The sequence below is a fragment of the Eublepharis macularius genome, chromosome 5 (genome assembly GCF_028583425.1).
Source record: "Eublepharis macularius isolate TG4126 chromosome 5, MPM_Emac_v1.0, whole genome shotgun sequence".
NCBI lineage: Eukaryota > Metazoa > Chordata > Lepidosauria > Squamata > Eublepharidae > Eublepharis > Eublepharis macularius.
Genome location: NC_072794.1, coordinates 131,380,121 through 131,407,560, shown reverse-complemented (window position 1 = coordinate 131,407,560; position 27,440 = coordinate 131,380,121). Strand labels below are relative to the sequence as shown.

Here is a 27,440-nt window from a genome sequence, read left to right as displayed (position 1 = left end):
GTCATGCACAGTACTAGAATGTCTTGATTATTCAGTTTTATGCATGCTATGTACACAGATTTTCTACATGTAGTTTTGTTTTAGCAGAAATTCTGGATCCTTTGCATACAAAACTATTACGTAAGATAGTGGGATCCAGAAGAACATAAAGAGCCCTGTTGAATCAGACTAGTCATCCAGCACATTAATTTTCAAAGAAGTCAACCTTATTCTAAATAGCCGAGGAAAGACATGAGGTCAAGGCTTCCTGATGCTGCCTCCTAGCACAGTGATTTAGAGATCAGCTGCCTGTGTATGGAGGTTACTTAATTCACTATAGCTACACTCGTAGCCATCACTACATCCACTGGCAGTGAATTCCACTGTTCAATTACTTTTTGTGTAAGTAATTCATGGCTGGTTTATACTTTCCCTCTGTACTTACCTAATTATAAATACAAACCGCTGATACTGAAATAAGGAAAGAGACCTATAATTTTTGACTGATTACTCAGTCCTGATACAAAGATTTTATTACATTACAGGAACTCAATCAGCAGGGACATTGGGTCTTCAGAATTAAAAAAAACATGTCAACAACGAATTCCCATGCCAATTGCCATAAATGTCCCAAATGTGCCACCACTCTGCATCATTGTTTTGCCAACGCCACCCATCAGTTCTCGTCCTCTCATGCCAATCCTGAAAGAAAAGAAACAGTACACCATTTTCATTACATGGGAAATAACAAGTCTGCTATTTGAAGGCCCTGATTTATCACATACAATCAAAACACCGGAGTTGAGAGAGACTGATTGATAACAATGTAATTACCATGATTTTAAAAAGTCGAGAATTGAAGCCTTTCTCATATGACTTGATCCAAGTGTGGCTTTGTATCCTCAAGCAGCAATCCTGCATACCATACGGAAATTTACTTTTGAAACTACAGGGAGTTTTGAGAAGAGTTTATGTGGGAATTTGCTGCTTGAGGAATGTTTTTAAAAAATCTAGTTGGGCATTCTTAAGCAGTTCTTTAAATCTCAATTTTTGAATATTTAATGATGCTTTTGGTAACAATTTTCTTACTTCTGGAAGTTGCATCTTATTGCAGAATTTGCATTAAAGACCTGGCAGTTAAAATTAAAATTAAATTAATTAAATTAAATTGGATAACTCTGAAAATCCCTGTTAGAGGAGTGAAATTTGGACTATGCCAAAAGATCTGCTTTCTTCCCAATTTCAGGCAAGCAATGGTTAAATATTCCTGTTAATCTATTATGTTTTTTATGCTTATGTATCTTTGAGGAACAGTTTAGTTCAGGGGATGGATATGAGAACTAGGTAATACAAAACCATGAATATAACATATATACTCTCTCGGGGCTTAAAAAGTCCCCCCATGAAACTGATAGTGGCTGTATAAAATCATTTTTGGTGTTTCATACTGTTTTCATCATCTCTGGTTATATACACTGGTATGAAGACAAATGGTGTTAATTACTCCAACAAACTAATAGATCATAGTGCAAGCTAAATTCTAATTCAAATACTTCTCATACTGAGATAAGACATCTTAGATTCAGAACATTTACATACACCAGCAAGGGAAAATTCCATATGTGATAGCAGGAAATGGGGTTTCTACTGATCCTAATTTCCCAGCGCAGTCACCTGAGCTGCATCTCATGCTGTTTCTAAGAGGAGGGCATCTTGATACTGGGTGATTTCCATGCCAGTCAGGGAGGCAGGACTAAAATTCTTCCAGACTTCCTGTCTCCAGGGTGGCATCACTCATTTCCTCTGCTGCTTTATCAAGGATAGCAGGCTTTTAAGAGCTGCTCAGCAAAGCTGCTACATTTCAGCAGAAGGCTGTTAATATCTCTATTTCTACTACTTTTCTCATGTTTTTTTTTCTTCCTCTCGTTTGCCTGCCCTCCTCTCCCCGTCCTTTCTTAAGGTGGAATGGCTGAGGCAATAGAGAACACAGAATTTTGATCCAGAGGAGTTGGTCCTGTTCGTCTAGTAGCAAAAGAGAGGAGTCCAGTAGCTCCTTTAAGACTAACCAACTTTAAGCACCTTTTGGGCAGACAAGAGGGTCTCCATCCTAAGCGACTTTTTAAGCACCTTTAAGACTAACCAACAATTTCGACAAAGCCTTGGATGACTTCATTTCCAAGGAAGATGGGGACCCCCTTGTCTGCCCAAAAATGGAAGGAAGGGACTATACCCCGGTATGGCTGAGCAGGCACAGCCCTACCAAACAGTGGCCAATAGCAGACAAGCAGAAGTGGTAAGCAGAACACGCTACACAATTCAAGCATGCCTTCGAAGATGCCTCTTTGATGCCTACCAATTTTGGTGGGAAGATCCTCTGTGCCATTAAAGATGGCAGATACTTAGGTTTGGACTTCATGGCCACAGTGGAACAATTAGGATGATGGAGAAGAAGATAAGAGATACCTCCCCTCCCAATTCCCATTTTCTGAATGCTTCCCCCCCACCCCAAACCTCAGATGCAGCAGGTCACAGGAAAAAATAGCCTAGCTCCTGACCTCTTTTTTGCCTACTCTTCCCCCCGCCCCCCACTCCTGTGGATGGTACAGTTGAGGCAATGGAGGGTATTTCAATGATGACTTCGATGACATAATCTCCAAGGAGGATGGAGACCCTCTTGTCTGCCCAAAAACAGAAGGACTACAGTGTGGCTGAGCAAGCACAACCCTTCCAAAGAGCAACCAATGGCAGATGAACAGAGCATGCCGCACAATTCTTGAAGAATGCCTCTTCCAGGGCAGCCGACATTGGCGGAAGCAATCAAGGAGATGGAGAACAAGGTAGAGATGATCCCATCCCCTGCCTTCCAGTCACCATTTCCTCACTGCCACCCTCGGATGCAGCAGGACACTGGTCCTGGTTGACTAAAATGACACTAAAAATGGCCTACCTCCTGTCTTCTTTTTTGCTTAAACTTCACCCACCCACCCCCACTCCTGCAGGCGGTACAGTTGAGGCGATGGGACATAGAGAATTTCAATGAAACCTCCAACAACTTAGTGTCCAAGGAGGATGAGGACCTCCTTTCTCCCCAAAACAGGAGGAAGTGATTTCTCCCTGGCACAGTGAAGCAGGCTCAGACCTGCCAAAAGTCCATCCTACTAGAACTCAGGGAACTCAGACAATTCTTCCAATAGGGAAGAAGGAGAAATGTCTGAGAAGGTAGTATCCCAAAGCAATCCAAATGCCTCTTTAACCAAGAGGTTATCCAAGGGTTGATAGCCAAGGCTGTCGGCGCTGGATCTCTCAGGGCCCAATTCTAAAGCCAAACCCAAAGGGAATAAAGAATCCCCCCCCCAGGTTTCTTAGTTGACGGGTTAATGGATTCCTGTACCCAGAATTCTTTGAGACTCAAATGGAAGTGCAATGGGCTTAACCCTCTTTCCGGTAAGGCTTATTCTTTGTCAAAACCATGCTATGAATCTTTCACAGGTAAAATTAGCAGATGCTCCTGTTACAGCTGTCCTCTCATAGGCCTTGGTTACTAAAGAGGAGGAGGAAGGATCCCTATTGGACCAAGTGGACCAAAATCAGACTATGCTCTCAGAAAACCCCATGAGGCCTCAGCCCTTGTTATTATTTATTTACGTTATTTATTGTCTGCATTTTTCGCAGAGACCCAAGCTGGATTACACAGTATAAGTCCATGTGATCAACAGCTGGGACATTCAATAAACAATACACTAGTGTATGCATGGCAGAAATTTGAAAAGCAGCATTCAATTCAAATACAGGAGCACAGAGATGAAACATTGTTGAAATAAAGCATAAGTAATTTGATGTGGCCTATGAAATGAATCTCTAGTAAGATCATATCTACATCCACAGACAGTACCCACCAGTATAGTCTACAGTCCTTGCCTTTTACCAAAGCACCTCTGAACTACTTCCTTCCAGGACAGCCCTATTGCGTGAGTAAAAAAGCCCTCCTGAATAATTCAGTTTTCCATAGTTTGCAAAAAGCTAGGACAGTGGGAGCTTTCCTGACCTCTTCAGGCAGCCCATTCTATAAGGTGCGGGGGCCACTACAGAGAACACATGTGCAGACAGCTGTTGATTTTGCAGATTTGCATGGTGATATCTGCAGAATGCCCTGTTCAGACCAGTGAAGCTGCAATGGTGGAGCATAGGGAGAGGGATAGTCCTGCAGATATGAGGGGCCAAAACCATGAAGAGCTTTGAATGTGATAGCCAAAACCTTGAATTGAGTCCAGTAACTGATGGGTAGCTGCATCATCTCCTTTTGCGAGAGCTTCCATTGTTTGAGGTTGGAAGCTAACTGAGCTGATCCTGCAGAACATAAAAGGCGAGGGAAGGTGCCAGTAGGCTCCTTCAAATGGTCACCATTATGGCACTCTGAATACACTGCACTTTTGTCCTACGCTATGGAGTTGGCAGTCACAGCATGTAGAAACCTATGGGCTTTGTGCATGGCAAGCGATTTATCAGTCCCAATGAATCTTAGAGTCTCTTCCATTTGAGGGAGAAAAACTCTTTGGATACATCCTTGTAGAAACCAAAGATAAAAAGAATGTAATGCCTACAACATACAGAAGAGATGATAGAAGGCAGACTCCTTCACATCCTTTTAGAGCCAGTATTTGCTGCTGCACTGCGACATAATCCAAACAATCATGCCTTAAGAACAGATGACAAACACCCATATAAACAAACTGGGCTTGTCCAAGCCTTTGACTCTACATGCAGGCAGCGAGGATCATGTGTTGGGTCAGAACAGAACCTGAAGTCCATGCAAACCCCAGTTTTCAGCATCAGTGGAGTCATCCATAGAATACACTTGGAGTATTCCAACTTGCCTGGGCATGCTTCCACAGGGGCCACTGTGGCATCCAGACCCAGCTTGGCTACATCTGACTGCAAGGAAACTGAAAGGGGGAAAAATTCTTGAGGACAGGCAGTTAGTTCTACAAGAGTCATAAGCAGCATACCAGCCTCTACACCAAGAATTTATAATGCCTCTTGAAAAGCATTCGACAGGAAGTGCAAACGAAAACACCTAGACCCATTCATTCCAACATTAAACTAAATCCTGGAGCTCCTGAAAGATGGTGTCAACCAAAAACTGAATGGAAATATGCTATATAGATGGGGGCAACCTTGGTGACAGTCATTCCACAAGTCAATGAATGCTTAACATCCAGACCCACTCACACAGTCTGATTTCTTAAAAGAGTAGCCCCCATGTCAACACTTTGGTTGTCCAAACATTTCCTTCTTAATAGCTGTAGTTCCGTCAGCACTTAAACAACCTCCATTAGAATCTCTAACAGTCTAAGCTCATTGATTTCAAGGATGGCACTGTAAGAGAAGTTCAATTAAAACGGGTAAGAATGAAAGTATTGTTCCTGACCACTGTGAACAGAAGAGTGTCAGAATTAGGAGTCCCATCTCCTGGCAAAGGCCTGTGTGTCTTCCATAAGGACAAAGAGGCCCCAAGAATGGATCCAACATTCAATCCAAAGGTCAAGACTTCTTTCTACCGGTCTTGGGAAATATAATTGCCTGGAAATATCCTGCCCCAAACCGTCCCATCTAAAGAAAAAGGAGTAGCACATGCTTGATCTCTGCAGAGCCTTGAAGATTTTACATCAGCCTCACAGCATCTATATGTAATATGGCCTCTCTCTTTATTTCAGTGAGCCTGCCCAACAAGGGTCAGTAAATCTCCAGAGAGGCAATAAGCAAGACTCTGAGGCTGCACATCTCACACACTTATTAAGCTAGTGAGATACCACTTGGGATTTGTAGTGATGCAACAAATATGGCACTGGACAAAGAAGTTTCAGTCAAAGAGATCAGTAAAGCTGCTACATGATTATCTCTATTGCTAGCTGCTGGTCACATCTATTGATCTGTTTTTCACACTACAAAAGGAATACTCTTCCTTCAGCTGATGCAGCCTTTGGTAGGAGGATATTACAGCAGGTGGAGAAAACAGAGTGATTTTCCCACCTGCTTTAAGATACAACTGCTTTTGGATGTCCCATGTCAAGATGCTCTCCCCCTCAGAGCAAGAAACGCTGGCACTTACCATGGGGGTTCCTCCTGCTCTGAGGGTGTGTATCTTGTCCCACCTTGATTTAAAACAGGAATGTCAAACTGTTTTTTTCTGTGTTGTTGCTTTCTTGCTTCCTGTCTTAATACATTTACTAAAATGGTTAACCTAGGGTTTTGTAGCATAGATACCGCTTCGTGAGTTACAGAACTGAGGAAATAGGTAACTCTGATCAGTAGACAGGAAGTCTGGAAGGTTTTAGCCCTGGCTCCTTGACTGACAGATGGGAATCACCCATGTCAAGATACCTTCCTTCTTCAGAGCAGAAGGAAACCTTATATTAAGCACCAAAGTTCCTTTCTCAAGATAAGTTAACCCTCCAAATGGCTTTTGGGAGCTGCAATGTGAAGGATGAAGTAGCAATGATTTCTTCTGCCAGCAGAGCTCATGGTTCTTTCCCAACTGTAACTAACAAAATGAATTAGGGGTTATAGTGAAGATTCTTCTTATGATTTACATTATGTTCAACTACAGCAGTCTGACTCCAACATACCTGAGGCAAGAAAATGTGCCAAATAGTGCACCTGCTGCCATACCAACAGCAAACCCCATCATGAAGCCCATTTTCACTCTGTCGAAGCAACTTGGTTGAGATTGCCCATATGGGCCCACTGTCACAGGCATCTAGAAAAAGATTAATATAGAAACTGAGCTCAAATGTGACAACTATTGATTCTATGCATACAAAGGTTTCTACTTTCAAACAAGATGGAGAGAGCTCCAGAGACAATAACTGCTAGAAAGATTTTTTGAGTCTCTTTAAAATACCATTTTTGGTAAATGAACATTTAATAGTGTCATCCTAACCTTCAATTACACCCTTTTAAGTACACTGAAGTCAATGGGCTTATAAGAATGTGATTCTGTTTAGGATGGCATTGTTAGTATTTTATCATGAATGGGGTTCCTATCTAAAAGCAGTTAGCCTCCTACTATCAGGTCTATATATACACACCACCACCAATTACTCAAGATATTTGCTCCTGAAGTCATAGTAGTTAAAACTGTAACCTGACATTTAAGCTTTCTAAAGAAGCTTGGCCTAATTTCCAAGTTTATGATGTCTTTTTACACCATCTTATTTATTTATAGTGTTATCAGTGTACAACTTCTTATACAGAATAAGTATGCAAGGTATGTACCCATCCCAACAAGTTTACAATCTAGATTTTTACAGTTCAGGAAAGATAATAAGGGGTAAACATAAGCTGGGGACTTGAGGAATTGCATAGGAAGGGGAAGAGGAATAAATCATTGGGACCCCCACCCCAAACCTTGTCTTCTAGGATTCTATTAGCTGTCAGCAGTTTCAGCAGACCAATTCCCCCTCTCCCCACAATTTTCCTTCCTCCCATTTAGCAAACTTTCAATTGCTTTCAATATTCCATGCATCCTGAATGATGCTGAGTCTTACCAGGTTATTTATTGGCTCCCCCCACCTTTTTGGTTAATTTCCAAAGTCATATTTTCTCCATAGCTGGTGTCCATAACTCTGGTTTTGGTGCTGCTTTCTGTTAAGGGATTTGGGGGGGGGGGCTCTTCTAAAACTCATGTGTGAGCATTCATTCAAGCAAGATGTACATACAGAAGGCAAACTTGCCTCAGTGGCAAATTCTTTCTCCTTCTTTGATAAGACTTAGTTGCAGGTCAGTGTAAACTCATAACAAGTGAGAAAGCATCCGGCAACTGTAAACATCCTTTTTGTTTTCACTCCATAACTAAGATTTCAGCCTTGGAAGTGTTACTTCCCAGAAGTGTTCTGAACTCATAACAAAAGTATGGCTCCATCATTTGAGGAGTCTGTATTATAGCGAGACCTGACTCTCAAGCTCATATGGTGCCAGGTATTCTGGGAATTCTAATTCTGAAGAGATGTTTATATTAACCTTCTTGAGATTTTATTTTGTACACAATTAGTGTTTATTTGAAAATAATAAAACTCACATTTCTTTATAGATCACTGTTTGATGTCTTAATTGATATTGGGTATTGGCTGAAAGGGGGATTAAATTGGCAAGCAGAGTACTTTGAAATAATTTCTCTTTCACGATCATGATGGCTATATCTAATAGTAAAGTGGGTGGCTCATACCAAACAAAGAAATGATGTTGTCAAACTTCAATATCTTATATACTAATAGTCAACTGGCCCTGATCTGAGGATACTTAAATGCAAAGATTGGAGCCATGAACGAAAAAGATACATCTTCCTAAATACCTGAAAAATATTACAGCTTTGCAGAAAAACCTGGAATCTAAAAAAAAAAGCACAGCAGATTAAAAAACCCCAAAATGATAAAAGGAGCACCTGTAGCTTTAACCAGATGCCCTCGATGGCTGTTGCTAGGCAAACATAATAGTTTAGCCAGTATTCCAGGCTTGGTTTCTGCCAGTAAAAGGGACAGGGCAATTTGGGCCTGTAAGGGAGGACTCAGAAGCAACCACTAGGCAACTTGATATCACAAGACTTGCATGACTCACCCAGGCCTGGCTGCTTACTACTGTTCAACAGCAGCCCCCGCCCCACCTAAAGCCAGTGTAGCGTAGTGGTTAGACTTTCAAAGTAGGATGTGGGAGACCCAGGTTTGAATTACCATTCTGCTGCAATCCAGTGACACACACTCAGCTTAATCTACCTCTCAGGGTTGTTGTGAGGATAATATGGAGGGAAGGAGAATAATGTAAGCCGCTTTGAGTCCTCATTGTGGAGTAAGGCTGTATATAAATTTATTATTTATTTATTTGACTTATTTCTTACCCTCCCCACAAATGGGCTCAGGGCAGCTCGCATCATTAATAAAATACAATAAGTTAAATGAAGTAAATATAGATGAAGATGGGAGGCTAACAAACGGTGTGTTGTTTATTGGGTTTGAAAGAGGAGGACATTGGGAAAGGTGAGCAAATGGAAGCTGGCTGGAGGAGAGAAAGAATAAGTGGTGTGAGGAAGAGGATACATGTTAAAATTAAGTCTCGGTAGGTTCCCGGAGCCTGGCTCAGCTGACACCAAGCTGCTGGGCCATAGGGGAGAAGCTGCCAGGCTGGGAAAAACAAAGGTATATGGGAAGGAAATCAGGAAAAGGGGAAGAGGTTGTTAGTGGGGGGGGGGAAGAGAAGGGAAAGAGGACATATTGGAGGGAGGGGAAAATGAGATGCCTCTGCAAATCCTTGTGAGTCCCCCACTTGTCAGTAAGAATAGTTTCTCTTTAACTTTTGTACAGTTAAATTGTAGTAATATAGGATACAGCTGAAAACTTCAGTATTAACCTGCAATGCTGAGGTTATAAACCTGTTTCCCTTTTCCAATCTATCTGGTTGATTTAAGAAATATACTTAGAAATAAAGTTACATTGTAATATTATGTTTAACTATTAAATGCTTAGTATAGAATATAAAAATGAGTTTTCCATATTTCTTTTCTGTGCGGGAACTGCCCTTTTTTTAAAAAAAGTGTGGTTTGCTAACAGTTTTAACTACCACTATTTCAAGCACATTAACTTCCAAAACAATTTCATTTCTCTAAAAGCCCAACAATGGAAAAACATGTTTCCAACATTTGTGAAAACTCTGTAATACAGTTTCTTGGCTGCAGAATTCTGTGTGGCAATTGTGATGTAACATAGACTCTGAACCTTTGGGTGGTTTCCCCACTGCCAAGAGGACAACAACGGAAACTCTGGTTTTATTTATTTGCATCATTTATAGTCTGCCTTTCTCACTGAAACTCAAGGCAGATTACACAGTGTGGGTCTGTACAATCCATTCCAAGGACATTTCAACAAACAATGTAATAGGGTATTTAAGTGTCAGGGTTTTTCTCTCACACAAGAAAACTCAAAGGCATAGAGTGGAAACGAGATGGTTCCATAAACGAGCAACAAATGCTACCGAAGAAAAAAGCCTGGCTGGCTGCCAAATAAGGATGACTTTAGAAGTCGCGAGGGCTAACTTTCTCCCAGTGACCGAAACCCACATTTCCTCAACGACGTTAAGTTACGTTCAGGGCTGTGTGTGGGTGTTTATACGGCGTTTCCCTATGACGGTTCTGAGCGTCTCTCAACCGACGTGAGCAAACAAGAGAGGGACCAAATTAAATACTAGAGACGCAACTCTCTCATCGCGTCACTATGGAAACCTTCTCTCCCCTCCCCCGTCTCGAGCACAGACACCCGAGTTAAAGAAAGCCATACTCGAGCCACTCCACTCACTAAGAGACCCTGAGCCGCCTCTCCCCGGCCCTTTTCCTTATTCCCCACTCACCTCTCCTGAGCTTTATCACTCTCCAAGTTTCGCTCGGTCTGGCCTACTCTTCCGTCGCGTTCTGATGACGTTACAGGAAATAAACTTGTAGCCAGGGTGAAGGGTCAAATCTTGTGGGTGAAGCTTTGTTTGTTGTTAAGGAAAGAAAGCGGGGGACGGAATAATGATGTGGGTCCCGCGGTCGGTGGCATTGCGGGCTCTGAGAGGGCTGGTGGTCTTCCAGGGGAGGCGGCTTTCGGGAGTTGTTACGCAGCAGCAGGGTAAGGACTGTGGCGACGCTTCTGTCTTTGGATCCTGGACGAAGCGCAGATCTGGGTGGAACCCCTTTCTTCCCCCCTCCCCCGGATCATATCTTGCAATCGAAGCGCGGTTGGAGAATCTCTTCTCAGTTCGAGCAGCACGTGTCGCTTGGGCAATATTTTTATAAATAAATAATTTATTGTCATTATTATGCAAGATTAGAAGGCATCTTGGGAAGGAAGGCAGCATGGTATAGCCCGACCTCGTCAGCACTCGGAAGCTAACCAGGACCAGTACTTGGGCGACCACCAAGGAACTCTGCTGAGGAAAGCAATGGCAAACCATCTCTGCTGCTCACTTGCCTTCAAGGCTCTTTGCAGGGGTCATCATAAGTCGTTGCGACTTAATGGCGCAGGGCCCTTATTAGATAACTCTAATGAGTTCCCTTCTCAGCTCGAATTATTAATATTTATGTGACATCATTAGTGTGCATGCCACTTTACAAAGTAACAGCAAAGAGAAAGATCTCTACCCTCTGGTGACAAGGGCCCTTGTTGATGCCATAAAGAGTAGTAGATTGAGTGTAGATTAAGATTTCATGTAATAGGAAACATGTTAATCTTTAAGGTGGCACAAACCTCTCTATTGGCTGAAGCAATGTAAGAGTTATTCTGGAATGGGTGTTGTGGGTTTCTGGTCCAAAGTTGTAACTTCAAGCATTTTGGGTGGTGATGAAAATAAGTGAGGGAGATAATATGTATTTTAAATCTATATAATGCTTGTTGTGAGCCGTCCTGAGCCTGTGTGTGTGGGGAGGGCGGAATATAAATCCAATAATAAATATAAAACAAATTGTATTGTTGAGCCATAAAATGGGATGGATTCGTTTGGCCTTGTGAGGAGGTTTGTAACTATCTCACCCCCTCCCAGGGTACTTCTTCCTAATACCATGTCATCTTTATGGCTTATAGGGTATTGTTTGCTTAATTTATTTTACAAAGCCTGGCAAGTAAAGAGGAGTATTTTCTGTAAAATTGTGCTGTCGCTCATATAAAATTCTTTTTCCAGGTAAAGGTGATAGTGATGAATCTGCACTCCGGCCACTGTACTTGGATGTCCAAGCAACTACTCCTCTGGTTTGTGAACTAAGCATTCTTTTAGGGGGAGGGAAGCTTATAAAAACGAACAATATTTAGGCTGCAATCTGAAAAAACACTTTCCTGAGAATAAGCCCTATTTGAATAAAATGAGACTTATTTCTGAGTAAACCTTCTTAGGATTGTTGTCAACATCTCCTGACAGATTTTGACTGAGAGTAAAATTAGTTTAAGCTAGTGACAGGAGAAAATGAGTGTTTATTTAAACCCTGTTGGTGTTCATGTTTACTCAAAAATAAGTAATGATTTCAGTGTGACTTACTTTCAAGTATATATGCACGTAAGTTCATCTCTGGTAACAGGACTACACTCTTTTAAAAAACCCTGAGTTTATTTTTGGAGGAACAAGCTAAGATGTATGTTAGAGATGAGATTTTATGATAAAGCAAAACTGTGTTTTGTGTTCTAGGATCCCAGAGTGCTGGACAGCATGCTACCTTATCTTGTGCATTATTATGGTAATCCACATTCCAGAACTCATGCATATGGTTGGGAGAGTGAGTCTGCCATGGAAAAAGCCAGACAAGTAAGGCTTCTGGATTTTTCTTTTAATTATAAATCTGTCTCTGCTGTGCAATTAAGCAGTTTTGTTTTAGAAAGGATTGCACACATGCTCTGGTGAATTTCATTTTCTGCTTCTAATGTTGTAACATACTTATCTGCTTTTCTTTAAATAGCAAGTTGCATCAATAATTGGAGCAGATCCTAGAGAAATCATTTTTACCAGTGGGGCAACAGAATCAAACAATATAGCAGTCAAGGTAAATGATATCTTGTAGTGCCTAATAATGTTCCTGTAAAATACTACTGTATTCAAAGAATAATCTTCCTATCTTATTTTGGCTTGAGAATATTGTTGATGTTTTAGTGTGTCTGGTTTGAATGTGTATAAATAGAAGTTCTGCTAAGACTCAAAACAGGCACATATCCTGTGTGCCATCTGCTTTAAATCAATGGAATTTATAACCACAAGCATTTTAATAAAAATACTCCAATTTTAAGATTGCTGTTGATTTTTGCATTTGCAAGATAAACCTGTAATGCACTCTGTAGATTTAAATATCTTGAGCTCAAGATTTTATTGTCTTTTAACAATGTCAATGCATTTTGATTATAAATATAATTTGTGAGGGTTCATTATTGATTTATATTGAGATTAAGTTTATGCCAGACTTTGTTAGGGTGTAAACAGATTCAGCTGTTATTGCTGTCCTTAAACTGTTGCATGCTTTAGAGCAAACTAGTTTGTTTTAATATTGCATCTTAGATTTAGCTGTATGTAAATCACCTATGGAAAGCAGGAATTATGTTATCACTGGATCCTTATTCCTGTTCCCCTGTTCAGTTAAAACTCTTTCTTTACACTTGCGGAGAGGGTGGGCTATAAATGTAATCAATCAATCAAGCCCTTTAGAGCTGTCATTCTGAGTGATGGCAAGATGAATTTCTTTTCCTGGGTCCCACTTCTTGTTCTTTTTATTTGTGAAACTGAAAAATTGTAGTACCCCATTCACAAAATCTTTAAATTGTTCCTTGATTTGAATCCCTTCAGAGTCTTGAGATTATCAGAATGGTACTTTCTGTTGCTGAGAGCAGCCAGTTGCCTGTTTACATGTCTGACTTTATATTTATAAAATATATGGCTTTTCCAGTGCATTTAATCTAATCTTTTGTCCATTTCTGTCTTTAAAGGGTGTTGCAAGATTCTATAAATCCAGAAAGAAACACATAATAACAACACAAACTGAGCACAAATGTGTCTTAGATTCTTGTCGTGCCTTAGAAGCTGAGGGCTTTCATGTTACATACTTGCCTGTAAAGAAAAATGGGATTATAGATTTAAAGGTAAATCACTTGGTGCTGAATATGTTTCCATGTGAGGAGGAGATTGCTGCTTTGCTTTCTCTTTTAGTTCTCTGGCAATAGAATAGTTGAGAGATACAAGGTCTTCTACTTATAATATGCTTGCTTACTTCAGTTAAAAAGTTGGTAGGTTTGCCACATGTGGAGATGACTGAGGTTTTAAATGTTCATCTTCTATAGTGGACAAAACTGAATCTCTTCCGCAACTGCAAGTCATAAGGAGCTAGACAATCTTAATTCTTACTGAAATATTTTAGACTTGAATCAGAGCTCTGTAGTTCACTTACGCACATAAATTGTAACTACTTGAACACAGATGACACTGCCTTGTACTGAATCAGAGCATCAGTCCATCAGGGTCAGTACTTTCTACTCAGAGTGGCTACTCTCTCCAGAGTCTTTGGTAGAGGTCTTTTGCATCACCTGCTTACCTGGTCCTTTTAATTCGAGATGCTGGGAATTGAACCTGGGGGCTTCTGCCACAGACCCTGCACTACTTGTGTCATCCATCCATGAACCTTTTAGTTCAATAAGAATTTTGCTCTGTTAAATCTTTTTGAATATTAAATTCTCAAGACAGTTATGAAGGAGAATTTAGACCTTGATGTTCCTCATTGTGAATCATCTTTATATCAACATGGGCCCAGATGCAGATCATTATAGCCACAGATTGAGGCCATGCACCCAGAAGATGACTCTATGTGCAAACCTGGAGAGACACCCGGGTTTAAAGGAAAACCCCCAAACCTTAAAAAAAGAAGGGGAGTTTGCAACAAATGAGATAACTGCACAGTTTATTGGGATGGCAGGAGGCAAATTATGATTTGGAAAGGCCCAGAGTCTGTGGGTGTGTAATTTAATGAGTTCTGCAAGGTGAGTTTTATGTGTAATTGCATTTTACATGTGTATGAATTTTTAAAAGAACTTAGTTCAGCACTCGCTATATATGAATCATTAGAATTTGGTTTTAAAACTCAATATAATTTTTAAAAAGCTTTCACTTGTAATTCTAATGCAACAAGAATTGCTTCTCTTTCTTGTATGCTTTCTACTAGGATCTAGAAAATGCAATACAACCAGACACGAGTTTGGTTTCAGTAATGACTGTGAATAATGAAATAGGAGTGAAACAGCCTGTTAGTGATATTGGTAAGTAGATTGTAGATCTACCATTCATAAAGCATGATGGTGAAGCTGTGTTATATTGGGATGTAAGAAGCCTATATTGTGTTTGCTTAGAAGTTAGTTACTGGATTGTTTGCTGTGTTTGTAAAGAAATGGGTCATTATCAGCGAGCAGCTTCTAAACTGCTTACCTCTCCTTCCATTTGCCTGCTAATAATCATTACAGGCAGAAAGAGAGGTGGAGGAAAAAGGCAAATTATTTGAGTACCAGGGTTTTTTTTGAGGGGGAATGCTCCAGAACGGAGTTCCGGCAGCTCTAGAATTTGCTCACGTGATTCCTTTTTCCTTCAGCCCCACAGGCTCTGCAGAGGAGGCTAGCTGCTTTGAGTTCATTCTGCTTTCTGTGAGTGAGAGAGAGAGCAAGCGAGCTGGGGCCCAGTGCGGGCTCTGCAGAGGAGGTTTAGCTGCTTTGAGTTCATTCTGCTTTCTTTTCATTGCTCTATGAGAGAGAGAGAGCAAGTGCAAGCAGAGCTGCTGGGGCTGACTCTCCAGAGGAGGCTAAGCTGCTTTAAGTTCATTCTGTTTTCATTTCATTCAGGGGTTTCTGTGTATGTGTGTACTGCTTTGAGTTCATTATGTTTTATTTTCATTCGGGGTGGGTGGGTGGTGCTGTGTGTGTTTGTGTGCTGCTTTGAGTTCATTCTGCTTTCTTTTCAGGGGTGGGTGGGGCTGTGTGTGTGTGTGTGTGTGTGTTGCTTTCATCCTTTTGACGACTGAAGTTGACATTGTTATGGTACCCACAGCTTTTGAATGCAGATTGGTTCTGTATTAGTTAAAATATCAGTTATAGTTATTCCAGTTTTATGCTAGGAATGGATAGCTGTGTCCAAGTCACAGAAGGCTTTCCTCAATATATTCATCAGCAAATAGGTGTTATTATGTCTTAATAACTGTAACTCAAATGGTTCTCCCCACACTCAGCTGATTAACATCAGTGAAATTGCAGTGGACATATGGGTGTTAAGGAAGTTTTTATGAATATTGTTTGTCTGGGACACTGGAATATTTATGAGCATTTCACAGTGTCACAACAACTTAACCATTGGTAAGGTAGAGTTGGCAGGCAACAAAAAAACTGCTATTTTAAACTAAGTATAAATCTAATGCAGCTAAAGTTGAGTATCTAATTTTGAATTGCTCCAGTAAAGCAAAACCCTCCCTGAAAATTCAATATTCATTAGAGTAGGAATTTCAAACTCAGTGTTTCAAACTCAGTGGAATTCTGAGAAAGAATTTTGGATTTTTTCCCCTACACTGGCAGAGGGAATCTGTTAGAAGTTAGATTTGTGAGATGGGTTTTGGATTTTTAGAGCCCCCCTCCTTCTTGCATATTTTAAAATATGATTCCAAAGAAATGAAATGTTGGGAAACGGAATGGAAGATTTCACTTTCTGTAGAGGATACAGAAAGGAAAAGAACCCTTTCTCATAATAGTGTAATTTTCCAAACTTACTAACATCTCGTTGTAATGCGTTGTGCTGGGTTCCGGGAAGCAGTGGCACTTCCGGGAGTGATGTCACTTCCAGAAGTGACATCATCACACATTTCCAGGAGAGCATGCATGCTTTGCGTGTGCACATGTGATAATAGAGAGTTCCACCACCTCTTCGCCCAGAAAAAAAGCCCTGTTGGGTACCATGAAGGAACAGAGTGGCAAGCCTCTTGGGAAATTTTGCAGACATCCCAAGTATTTACTGAGTGCCGCTGCCTCTTTCTCTTACTCTTGGGAAGTACAAAAACCCTCACTAATAACCTCCACCATCAGCAAATCAAAGAGTATCTCCCCTTGGATGGATTTGCACATCCAGCACATTTACACCTGTGTGGTCATTTATTGCCTCTGCCTAACTACCATCTCCCCCATTTTGGACCTACAAGCTAACTTGGGGACGAATAATTGGACTTTAGCAATTTTGAGCTATTGCACTCAAGGGGTGCAAGTGTACTTGTAGCCCTTTACCATTACTGCACTTTAGATAGATCAAGATGGGCAGCTGTGTTGGTCTGTCTGTAGAAGTAGAAAAGAGCAAGAGTCCAGTACCATCTATAAGACTAACAATATTTGTGATAGGGCATGAGCTTTAGTGAGACACAGCTCCCTTCTTCAGATACAGCTAGAATGTGAGTCCATCTGTCCTTTTATCTTGGAGAGTGGAGTGATTTCAAATGCCGAATGACAATAGCAGGCGTGATTGGATAGGGTGGGGTATGCAGAGGGTTAGTGGGTGTGGAGAAATCAGCATTGGTAATGAGACAGAAAGTCCAGGTCTCGATTCAATCCAGGTGGATGCACTGTCTTGAGCTTCATTATCAGTTGCAATTCAGAAGATTAGAAAGAGAGACTAGTAGTTAATTGAATGCCTTTTGACCTGGGGAGGTCTAGTCTTCCAGCAGCTATATCTGCTGCAGCATAATAGCCACATAATCAAACTTCTGTATAATTGCTACAGACTGAATGATACTCCAGTCATTCAATCTGTAGCAATTATGCAGCACTTTTATGGCTCTAAGTCCCAGAACAGCATGGAAAAAACATTTACCCACAAGCACCAAATAATACGGAGAAACTCACAAATAAATAATCTGTTTATTGCAGAATTTTTGGTGTGACCTCATCAGTCTTACATTACATTATATTTCTGGGCTTGTCTAGCTTAAGCATTCTGTTGTTTTCTGTCATTTAGGTGGAGCCCCTTTATTCTTAGAGCTATAATTCTTCATTTTCTGGATTATAATCATGGTTTTTGTTGAGGTCCTGTGCTTACAAGATTGCTGAGATGGCAACCCAACTTGCCATTTAGCATGCAATAGGCTCATCAAGTGATCTTAATTAATGTTGCAACTAGGCATAGCAATTTTATTCTTCCCCTTAAAAAACTTATCTTCCAACAACTACCAGGTTTCAAGACTTCAAATTTATTAAGAGTTTAACCAATGAATAACATTTCTTTTTTATGTTCTAAAAATTGTCGCTGAAAATAAATCTGAAGCTATCTCATCTTTAGGATCATATTATCTATGTTTAAAATCATTATAAATTTAACAAGATGTAAATAATGTCCTATTGTAATTTACTCTATTTTTATTACAGGTCACATCTGCAGTTCCCGTAAAATTTTCTTTCATACTGATGCTGCTCAGGCAGTTGGGAAAATCCCTTTGAATGTCAATGATATGAAAATTGACTTAATGAGCATCAGTGGTCATAAAATTTATGGTCCCAAAGGTATTGGAGATTATTACTTATGGGATTACATTTAGTTCTGTTTGGTTGAATGTTGCTAAATTTATTTTATTAGCTTTTCAGATACTGCTCGGACAAAGAGATAACCAGATCAATAGGAATTTTGCTCTTTTCAGTCTTTTTTTCTCTTGAATATTAATATCCCAAAACATATTTGGACCATGATGTTTCTCATGGCACATCATCATTAATGTATCTAATTTTTAACTTGGCCAATACAGTGGATACTTAAAAGCTAAGACTGGAGCCTTGGACCCTTGACTGAAGAATGGTACATTTCTTCTATATGGGATAGTTGTCCTCTTCTACTGAGCATGCAGCTTCAGGGGGGACATGCATGGAGGAATGAGGGAGGAAGGGGACACCCTCCTAGCCAGCCATATCTGTTGAATCAGCCCTGGCAATCAATAGGATGACAGATGTAGTAGTAGTAGTAGTATTTTATTCACGGTCAATGACTAGCCTGATTGCCCTCACATGGACAGACATGACATCTTTCTGAAAACCTGAGAAATGCCCCAGGATTGCAGAAAAATCTGGAATATAAAAATAAAAATACTATGGGGGTGGGTGGGTTAAAACCTTCCAAAATAATAGAAGCTCCTATAGCTTTGAAAAACTAATATCCTCAGTGGCCATTGCTGGGCAACCAGCCTTCAAGCCTTGGTTTCGGTCAGTAAAAGGGAAGATGAAGTTCCCTTTTCAGGGCTGTTTTGGCCTTTGAGGAAAGACTCAATCCGAATGGAGAACAGTTGTCTGGGCAGATGCAGGCAATGTAGTCCTGTCCTACGGACCACAGACTTAGTGATGTGAGGCCAGCCAACAATGAGCTGGCTGCCCCATTGCCACACAGCCCTGGGATATCAGAACAGAGGATGCAGGTCTCCAGCTGGGGCCCCTAATACTGCATCATCTACTCTTCTCACACTGAAGGCAGCCAATGGAGTGCTGCACCTGGCATGGAGGAGAGGGAGCTGCCACTGCATGAGCCAGGCTGGTGGAGGCTCTGCAGGCCTGTGTGAGAGGGTGAGTGTTGGAGGTGCCTTCTGCTGCTTGAGTCAGGTAGGCAAAGGTAGTGGATCTGCAGGCAAGCAGACTGGCTGGCAAATGGATGGCTTAGACGGGGCCGAGGAGGGGTGAAAAAGGATGAGGTCTCCTCACCTGCATATCTTATGGGTCCCCTTCTTGTTATTTCTGTTTGCTGGCAGCAGGACTCTTTTTGCAGTTATAATGAAGATGCAGGTTGCCAGTGTTCTTCTGATCATATTGATGAGTAGCTAATAATTGATGAGATTAAGCTAAACATTGCTAAGCCTTCTCTTGGTTCCCTATCTGTAGTTCAGACAATGGTACCACAACCATATTTGCTGAGATAATGTTAAGTTCAGTAAACCAGTAATTGTAAACAATGAGCACTTCTACATTAATCTGAAACAGTTTATATGCAAATCACTCCTATGGACTTTTGTGTCAACTATTTCCATGTTGGTCACCTTGGCACATCCAAAATGGCTATACAGGGTGGGAAAATGTCCTTTGTGCACCAAAGTACTCTAGAAATGAACAAGCAGGGGAGCCCACAAGGACTTGCAGGAAGGCATTTCATTTTCTCTGGTCTCTCCATCCCCCACTGTGAGGAAGGAGGGCTATGAGAGCTACACTTAGGTCCTCTGCTGCCACCAGCCCAGCTGAGTTTAAAAGCAGCCAGGGCAGGGCAGGGCTGCTGGAGGTAGGGCAGCTTCCTCTTCTCCAGGCTGGAACCTGATAAAAAGACTGCAAAGGTAGAAGGCTGCCAAGACCAGGGCAAGGGAAGACTTCCTTGCAGGAAGCTTGCTTAAGGGAAGAGCAGAGCCAGCTCTCAAGGAAGGGAAAGGCTCTGGGACTGGAGATGGAGAGGACCAAGCAGTAGAGAGCAATGTCAGACAGGGCTGCTCCCTAGGACCAGCAAGCAGGCTCCAAACTTATGGAAGGTACTGCAGACTCTAATGAAAGAAACAATACTTTTAAATTGTGTGGGGAAAGAAATAAAAGACTTATGGCAAATGGTGATGATGATTGGCAAAGGGGGGAACTCTGTGTGACAGGTGCCCCTGCCTACTGAGGTACCATTGAACCCAAGTGTGATACCCACTGTTTCCTCTTTCACTCTTCTGGTAGCTCCTATAGCCTCTCACCTTCACCTGCTTCCTTCTCACCCATCATCCAATCTACATTTACACCCCATCCCTATCTTCAAGCGGACTCTTCTTGAAAAGAGTCTGGTCAGGTTGCATAGTGGATGCTGGTACTGGATCCAGCTGAGTTGCTTGGGTAGTGAGTCTATGGTGGTCGCTACTGGACCTGTCCCTGGCAAGTTCTTCAGGGACAGGATAGGAAGGGGGATGGGACCTTTTCCAAAGCTGTTTGCTTTACAGAAAACAAAGCTGGGAAATATTGTTGTGGTTGCCTGGCAGCCCATAAAATATCTGTATCATCTCGGGGCATAACTAGATGTGATGCTGTCCCAGGGCTGACCCTAGGAATGCACCTTCATTTTCTAGTGCCAGGAAAAGCCCTTTAAGAGCATTATGGGGTACAGATTCTGGCTGGGACTAATGCAGCACGGGGAGGAGAGGCTCCTGCCTTCCACTCGTACCTTTATTCCAGCCTGAAATGGTGCTGGGTCTGTGTATTTTTTGACACCCCACTGGCGTCAAGTCAGAAAAATGTGAGGGGAGTCAAGAGTCCCTACTCCCTCCATGCTGTGGTGATCCTGACCCTGTGCCATTCTCAAACAACTCTTCCTAGCATTGTTTATTTACTTGACGTGTACTCCACCTTTCTCCCCAGTGCAGCTTACATCATTCTCAGTTTTATCCTCACAAGAGCCCCATGGAGTAGATTAGGGCCAAATGTTGTCCAGCGAGTTTCCATGGCACCGTGTGGAATTTATATCTGGGTCTCCCAAATCCTAATACATTTGAACCATTATATCACAATGGCTCTCAGTTCCCTCCTTTTCGACCCCCAGTAGCTTCTTGAGAAAAGTGAAGTTACAAAAGTTGTATGGTTGCAAGTCACTCAGATGAGTTGTGTGGTGGCCACTGCCAGGTCCAGTCAAGTTGTAGAAAGGCTGCCACAAACTCCCAAGCAAGTTGTATGGTATGAAGTCATCCAGTAGCCACTGCTATACTTGGGTGACTCTCAGATTGCATGGCTGGAAGTTGCTTGGTGGCTGCTGCTAGACCTGACCTGATGAGTTCTCCATCCAGGCCAGGAGGGAGGGGAGCAGGGATGGACTGGAGGGCAAAAATAGCCCTGGAAAGGGCCCTGCTGCTTGCCTTTAACTGACAAAAACAAAGTTTGAAGGTGGCAATACTGTTGTGGCTGCCTAGCAACCCCCTCAGTAGCCACTGAGATCTCTTTTCTTAAAGGTATAGGTATTGCTTGTATTTTTTTAAGTTCCCAGGTTTTTCTGCAAACCTAGATTTTTTCTCAGGTTTGTAGAAAGAGCTGTCTAATCTGTCCATGGCTCCAGTCTCTGGATTTGCCTAATCACATACTTTACACAGCAGCTTTTGTACAAACTACTGAACAAGGCACTATAGCCATAATCTAGCACTGAGTGAGGCATATCTAAGCCACTGATCATTGACTTATGATGTACACACAAGTAAATTGGAAGTAAAATGGCATTTGTGCTTCTCACAAGTAAGGATCTTGGTTTAAAAAAAATCTTGAAGGAAAATCCCGCCCCCTCCTGAAAATTGCAGTATACAAAATCTTGTGTGTTTGAACTGATCAAGGGCTCTCTCCCACCCCCCCAAGGCATATCTAAGCCACTGATCATTCACTTACGATCAGTGCCATTACGTTTAGGGCCAGAGTCCCCAACAGTTATTCCTAATTAAGTTGAAGAGACTATTTTGAAGAGAATAATGCCCCAGAACCTTACTCCATTCTAGAGAAAGAACTGTTTCAACATACCATTTCACTTCAGCACTGTGGCCCTAGATACAAATAGTGAAGGAGAGATGAGGGGAAAATTCAATCTTTGGGAGACCACTGCTGGTTAGTGGTTGTAAATTGGAAGTAAAATGGCATTTGTGCTTCTCACAAGTAAGGATCTTGGTTTAAAAAAAATCTTGAAGGAAAATCCCGCCCCCTCCTGAAAATTGCAGTATACAAAATCTTGTGTGTTTGAACTGATCAAGGGCTCTCTCCCACCCCCCAAGGTGTTGGTGCAATTTATATTCGGCGTCGACCAAGAGTGAGAGTGGAACCTCTACAGAGTGGAGGAGGTCAGGAGCGAGGGTTGCGTTCTGGGACTGTGCCAACTCCTCTTGTAGTTGGCTTCGGAGCAGCTTGTGAATTGGCACAACAAGAGATAGAGGTATAAGTAGTTCAGTTTATCTGCATAACGTTCCCAGATCTGATAACAGTGTTTTATTTTGTCGTATTCTTTAGCCATCATATTCTAATGCTTTTTATAAGTTCCCATAGCAGCAAGTTTGCAATACAGCACTCTGACTGTATAGATTAGAATTTAATATGATGTCATCCTTTGCACTGTAGGTGGATTGTTATCAAGGTGGTGTTAGGAAACCGCTGTTCCATTTCTTAATTTTCCGGGAACATACAAAGTTTACTTGAACAGAAAACACAAAACTTGGATTTTCTTAGTAGCAGTCTGATGTAGCAACTTATTCAGTAATGTTATATTCATGTGTTTAGTGGTTCTCTCTGGCCTCTAGCCTGTAGCATCTATAGCCCCCCTAGGAGTTGCAACCCTTTTCATGGGTCCTGTGGCTCATGGCCTCAACTCGGTCATTCTGCTAATACACAAAAGATTAGAGTCCATCTTCAAACTGCTGGTGTTGGTGCTAACTTACTACCGTGTAGAATTTTGCTTCTGTTATTTGGGCCTCGCTGTTCCTGCATGAGAGATGGAATCTGTAGTGGTTCTGAAGGCAGCCTATTTCAGGATTGCTCTGTTACTAACTTCTTAATCCTAATGTAGCAAAATATGGTTTTCAAATGTTTTTTTCTCAGATCAGCTTTACAGTAGTAACTCTTCTTTTAACTTGGGGCTGACTTTTGCAATGGGAGTTTACATAGTAATTCTTATAGATAAAGTTTTCAGCTAATAATTATTTGGGCGGAAATTTTGGGAAACTGACTTGATATGACTCATGTGGTATTTTGAATAAATTGGTGAAGGTTCATCTGCTTACTAGTAAATTATCTTTTTTTTCCCCAGTATGATCATAAGCGAATTAGCTTGTTAGCTGAGAGACTAGTTACAAAAATAATGAGAGAAATTCCTGATGTGGTAATGAATGGAGATCCAGTGGATCGTTACCCAGGTATTGTTGGCAGAATGTCTGGTTTCTTTTTCTTACAGTATTGCTGCCTTATTTGAGCTGTTCAGTATTTTTTTAAAAAATAATCTTTGTATCCTCAAACTTCCCAAACTGGCCTAAAAATAAATCAGTACAACAGAATTGTTTTAGAATTGAAGGCACTCTCTGAATTCTATTGAAGTAAAGCATAATCTTCTGTGCGTTGATTGCTAACTCAGAAATTCAACAATAAGTTGCATGTAGCAAAATTCACTGTTTTCAGTGTATATTTGGAATAGGAAAGCTACAATATTCCAGCTGTTTGTGCCAAATAAAAAATTGAGAGTCAAAATAAAAGTGTAATAAAGCCAGAACTGAATCTTTGACTGGTTTTTGAACAATAGCACCAATGGTATGTGTTCAGATCAGAATTCCAATATGAAGCCAAAATGAGTAATTCCATAGTTTGTAATGATCGGGACACTTGAGTTTAATTATAATTCAATAATGGCCTCATCTACAAGGTGCTGCAGAATATTAAGTCTAACTTGTAGCAGATGATGCACAGCCTTTAAAAATAATCATAGTTCTGAATTATAACTTTGCATAGGTTATGTTAAATAGTGGGTTCAGACACAAGGTGATTCAACAGCTCTTTATTTAGCAGGAACACAACACATACTGACAGACTGAACAGAAGCCCTCAATATATATACAGCAGCTCCACCCCCAGAATAACTGATAGCCAATGAGAATACATACTTTAGAATACCATCATTTGCATAAACTATATACAATGTTTGAAGTAAACAGGCCACTGATTGGTCTTTATTATAGAGGACCGATTGGCTGCTGCCTTGAGAAAGTAACCAGTGATATTGCAGGGATTATGGACCAATGAGAATGCAGGCTTTGGGAGCCTTGACTGAACCTCAAGCTCAACACAGTATAGTGCATTACAATCAATACAGTAACTACTTGAGAGGCCTTGCTCGGCCCAGTACACAACAGGGTTAATAGGAAAATATTGTGTAAAGACATTGGGGAAGATATAAAGGTCCAAAGCGTAACACACTATACTTTGCCAGAGCTTTGTCAGACTATTTTGTGAAGTGGTATCATTTTCCTACATTAAGCTGACTTACATTAACTCTGCAGGTTGCATCAATTTATCCTTTGCTTATGTGGAAGGGGAAAGCCTACTGATGGCTCTTAAAGAAGTGGCTCTCTCTTCTGGGAGGTAACTTTTTCTTTGTGTGTGGGGTGAAAGGAGGGAGAGGGATGGTCAGAAAGAGAAAACTCAATATAAGCCACTCTGTGCTTCTTGAAGGAAGAGCAGAAGTGCAGATCATGCAAAATTAGATCAATAGTCTATGATTAATCTAATCAAGCATCTGTTTGGATTCTGTCTCTATTGATATGTAATAAACTATAATTTAAAAATCAGGCTTTACTGTTGATGGCTGATCTTTCTCTCTCTTTCTTTCTGTCTCATATTTCTGATGCTCATCCCCCCCCTCCCCCTTGTCGCTCTCTCTTTCTAACATTGGTACTGTCTGCTGCTTTACTGACAACGTAGCTCAGAAATGTATACTAACAAAATAGGAGATACTTTGCAAGAGATAAGTTTTGCAAAATGAATGGAATGCATTTCAAAGGCCGCAGTAGAAAAGCAAGGAATGAAATGAAGAAAAGGTGTGAAAGGAATATATTAGTAGCATACTAATTTAGTGCAGTCCATGTTTTTTGTCCATAGCTGACACAAGAATGAATAGTGTTAAATTCTTTCCCTCTCTTTCATTAGTGCTTGCACATCTGCATCTTTGGAGCCATCATATGTATTGCGTGCAATTGGAACAGATGAAGACTTGGCACACTCGTCCATAAGGCAAGATTCATAATTCTTGTGCACATTTGCACTTGGTTCTTCTCAGTGATACTGGGAGTAGATCCAGAGGAGTTAGCCGTGTTAGTCTGTAGTAGCAAAATCAAAAAGAGTCCAGTAGCACCTTTAAGACTAACCAACTTTATTGTAGCATAAGCTTTCGAGAATCACAGTTCTCTTCGTCAGATGCATGGAGGGCAAGAAGAAACTGGTCAAATATAGAGGAGGAGAGGGGAGGGAGGAGTACTCCTTCCCCTCTCCTCCTCTATATCTGACCAGTTTCTTCTTGCCCTCCATGCATCTGACGAAGAGAACTGTGATTCTCGAAAGCTTATGCTACAATAAAGTTGGTTAGTCTTAAAGGTGCTACTGGACTCTTTTTGACTGGGAGTAGAATACACTTTCAGCCTCTTCTCTGTACTGTATTGGGCTTGATAAACACCTTTTCTTTGTTTCAGGTTTGGAATTGGCCGATTTACTACTGAAGATGAAGTAGATTATACAGTAAAGAAATGCATACAGCATGTAAAAAGATTAAGGGAGATGAGGTAAAGTTACTTTTCTGAGCATTAGATGCTTAATCATCATGGGGGTTTCTTCAGAGAAATAACTTTCAGAAGTCACCCAATGCCGATGGGTGGTGGGGAGCCTGGTCAGTACCATCAAATATTTAGTACTGAATCCTTGGAAAATGTCCCATATGAGCAATCCCCATTGGATTTAGACTAATTGTCTTTTAGACAATTTTCCTTTCAGAAAGGAGTCTAGAAGGGACAACTTCTTAAATAAATCCAGTTATTTTCATGGTTAGTTTAAGATGGTACCAATCGGGAGAGCATAATTCCACAGATGTAGCCATGTTAGTCTTTAAAGTGCCACTGGATTTCTGTTTTGATTTTACTTGTAACAGTCTAACAATTTATTCTAGTGTAAGTTTTTATGAGCCAGAGTTGATGAAGTGAGCTGACTCATGAAAGCTTATTCTGAATTTTTTTTCTAGTCATTAAGGTGATACTGGACTTCTGATTGATTTCATTGGGAGACTAGGATTTATAGAAATAAACTACCTAGTTGGGGCACTGGGTTAGGGGCAAATGCATACTGCGTTGTTGTTAGGATAAAATGAAAGAGAAAAAAACAGTGTAAGCCGCTTTGTGTTTCCATGGGGGAGAAAGGCAGGATATAAATTAAGTAAATAAAATAAAAGCTTCCTTGTAGAACAATTTTGTAGAAAGCACTTCATTTTTAGTGTTATTTTCTGAAAATATTTTATTAAATATTATTTGTATTTCTGAAGTATTGACAATAGTTCTCATTTCTTATTTTACAGCCCACTCTGGGAAATGGTACAGGATGGAATTGACTTGAAGAGCATTAAATGGACTCAACATTAAGCAAGCAAATCACTTGTAATCTTGGACTGCATAAATGTGTATTAAACAGATGTTTTATATACATTCCTGAGTATAACCATGTGACACTTACTCTTATTTTAAAATATACGATCTAGACACAGAGACTGGAAATTAAAGCTAAGGTGAAATTTTGTCAGGTATTCATTACTCTTGGACACAAGCAAATGTACATGGATATAGTTTTCTAGAACCAAGGACAGTACAGTACTTTTGATAGTGATGCTGATAAAACTTAGTATGATCATTGATGAGTATTCAGCAGTTATTTATTTGTTCTCTGCATTTTTACTTTTTCTTTCCATCTGACATCTGTCCTATTGTGACAGAAAGTTGTGTTTAGATATATTGTGTGATCAGATCAGAAGTAATCCTCCTGTAACAGTCTTCCACCCTTGGAGAAAGCCCACATCTTATTTTGGTGGTGATGTTTGCTGTGTGGTAGCTCTGGAATACAAGTATGAAATCATCCAGACCATTTCTTTCTTCCTTCTAAAATACAATTTGTTTTAACTATTTAACCTCTTCCTGCTCTGCACCCAATTTTTATCTTTGTTTTGTTATCCCCAAATATTTCTTCCTGATTACCAGAATTCAAATATGTTGCACAATGTGCTTTTATTACTAATTTCTTTCATTGCTTCATTGGCAACCTCTGCGCAAAAGAATAAATGGACACAAATCTGACATTAAAAATGGCAACATCCAGAAACCAGTGGGAGAACACTTCAATCTACCAGGACATTCCATCAAGGACTTAAAG

The 27,440-nt window shown here is 40.8% G+C and overlaps 2 protein-coding genes across 2 annotated transcripts; one reads left to right on the top strand and one right to left on the bottom strand.

Annotated features, from left to right (window-relative positions):
- Positions 1 to 472: 472 nt before the first annotated feature.
- Positions 473 to 10,454, bottom strand: ROMO1 (reactive oxygen species modulator 1). The gene is made up of 3 exons (XM_054981174.1): positions 10,372 to 10,454; positions 6,606 to 6,736; positions 473 to 681 (listed from the first exon to the last, which is right to left on the bottom strand). The coding sequence occupies exons 2-3, from the start codon at positions 6,734 to 6,736 to the stop codon at positions 573 to 575; spliced, it is 240 nt and encodes a 79-aa protein (XP_054837149.1). The 5' UTR covers positions 10,372 to 10,454; the 3' UTR covers positions 473 to 572.
- NFS1 (NFS1 cysteine desulfurase) lies at positions 10,450 to 26,926 on the top strand. The gene is made up of 13 exons (XM_054981173.1): positions 10,450 to 10,631; positions 11,680 to 11,747; positions 12,178 to 12,294; positions 12,446 to 12,529; positions 13,461 to 13,613; positions 14,687 to 14,780; positions 17,907 to 18,041; positions 22,274 to 22,431; positions 23,299 to 23,404; positions 24,539 to 24,620; positions 25,185 to 25,268; positions 25,724 to 25,813; positions 26,596 to 26,926. The coding sequence occupies exons 1-13, from the start codon at positions 10,535 to 10,537 to the stop codon at positions 26,657 to 26,659; spliced, it is 1,332 nt and encodes a 443-aa protein (XP_054837148.1). The 5' UTR covers positions 10,450 to 10,534; the 3' UTR covers positions 26,660 to 26,926.
- The last annotated feature ends 514 nt before the right edge of the window (positions 26,927 to 27,440 follow it).

Bases quoted from the DNA above. Each gene is read 5' to 3' on its own strand.
- NFS1 (XM_054981173.1), top strand. From the start codon at position 10,535: ATGATGTGGGTCCCGCGGTCGGTGGCATTGCGGGCTCTGAGAGGGCTG. The intron at 22,432-23,298 runs GTATAAGTAGTT...TTTTTTCCCCAG, and splicing joins TGGCACAACAAGAGATAGAG to TATGATCATAAGCGAATTAG. The intron at 25,814-26,595 runs GTAAAGTTACTT...CTTATTTTACAG, and splicing joins AAAAGATTAAGGGAGATGAG to CCCACTCTGGGAAATGGTAC.
- ROMO1 (XM_054981174.1), bottom strand. From the start codon at position 6,736: ATGCCTGTGACAGTGGGCCCATATGGGCAATCTCAACCAAGTTGCTTC. The intron at 682-6,605 runs GTATGTTGGAGT...CTTTTCTTTCAG, and splicing joins GGCACATTTTCTTGCCTCAG to GATTGGCATGAGAGGACGAG.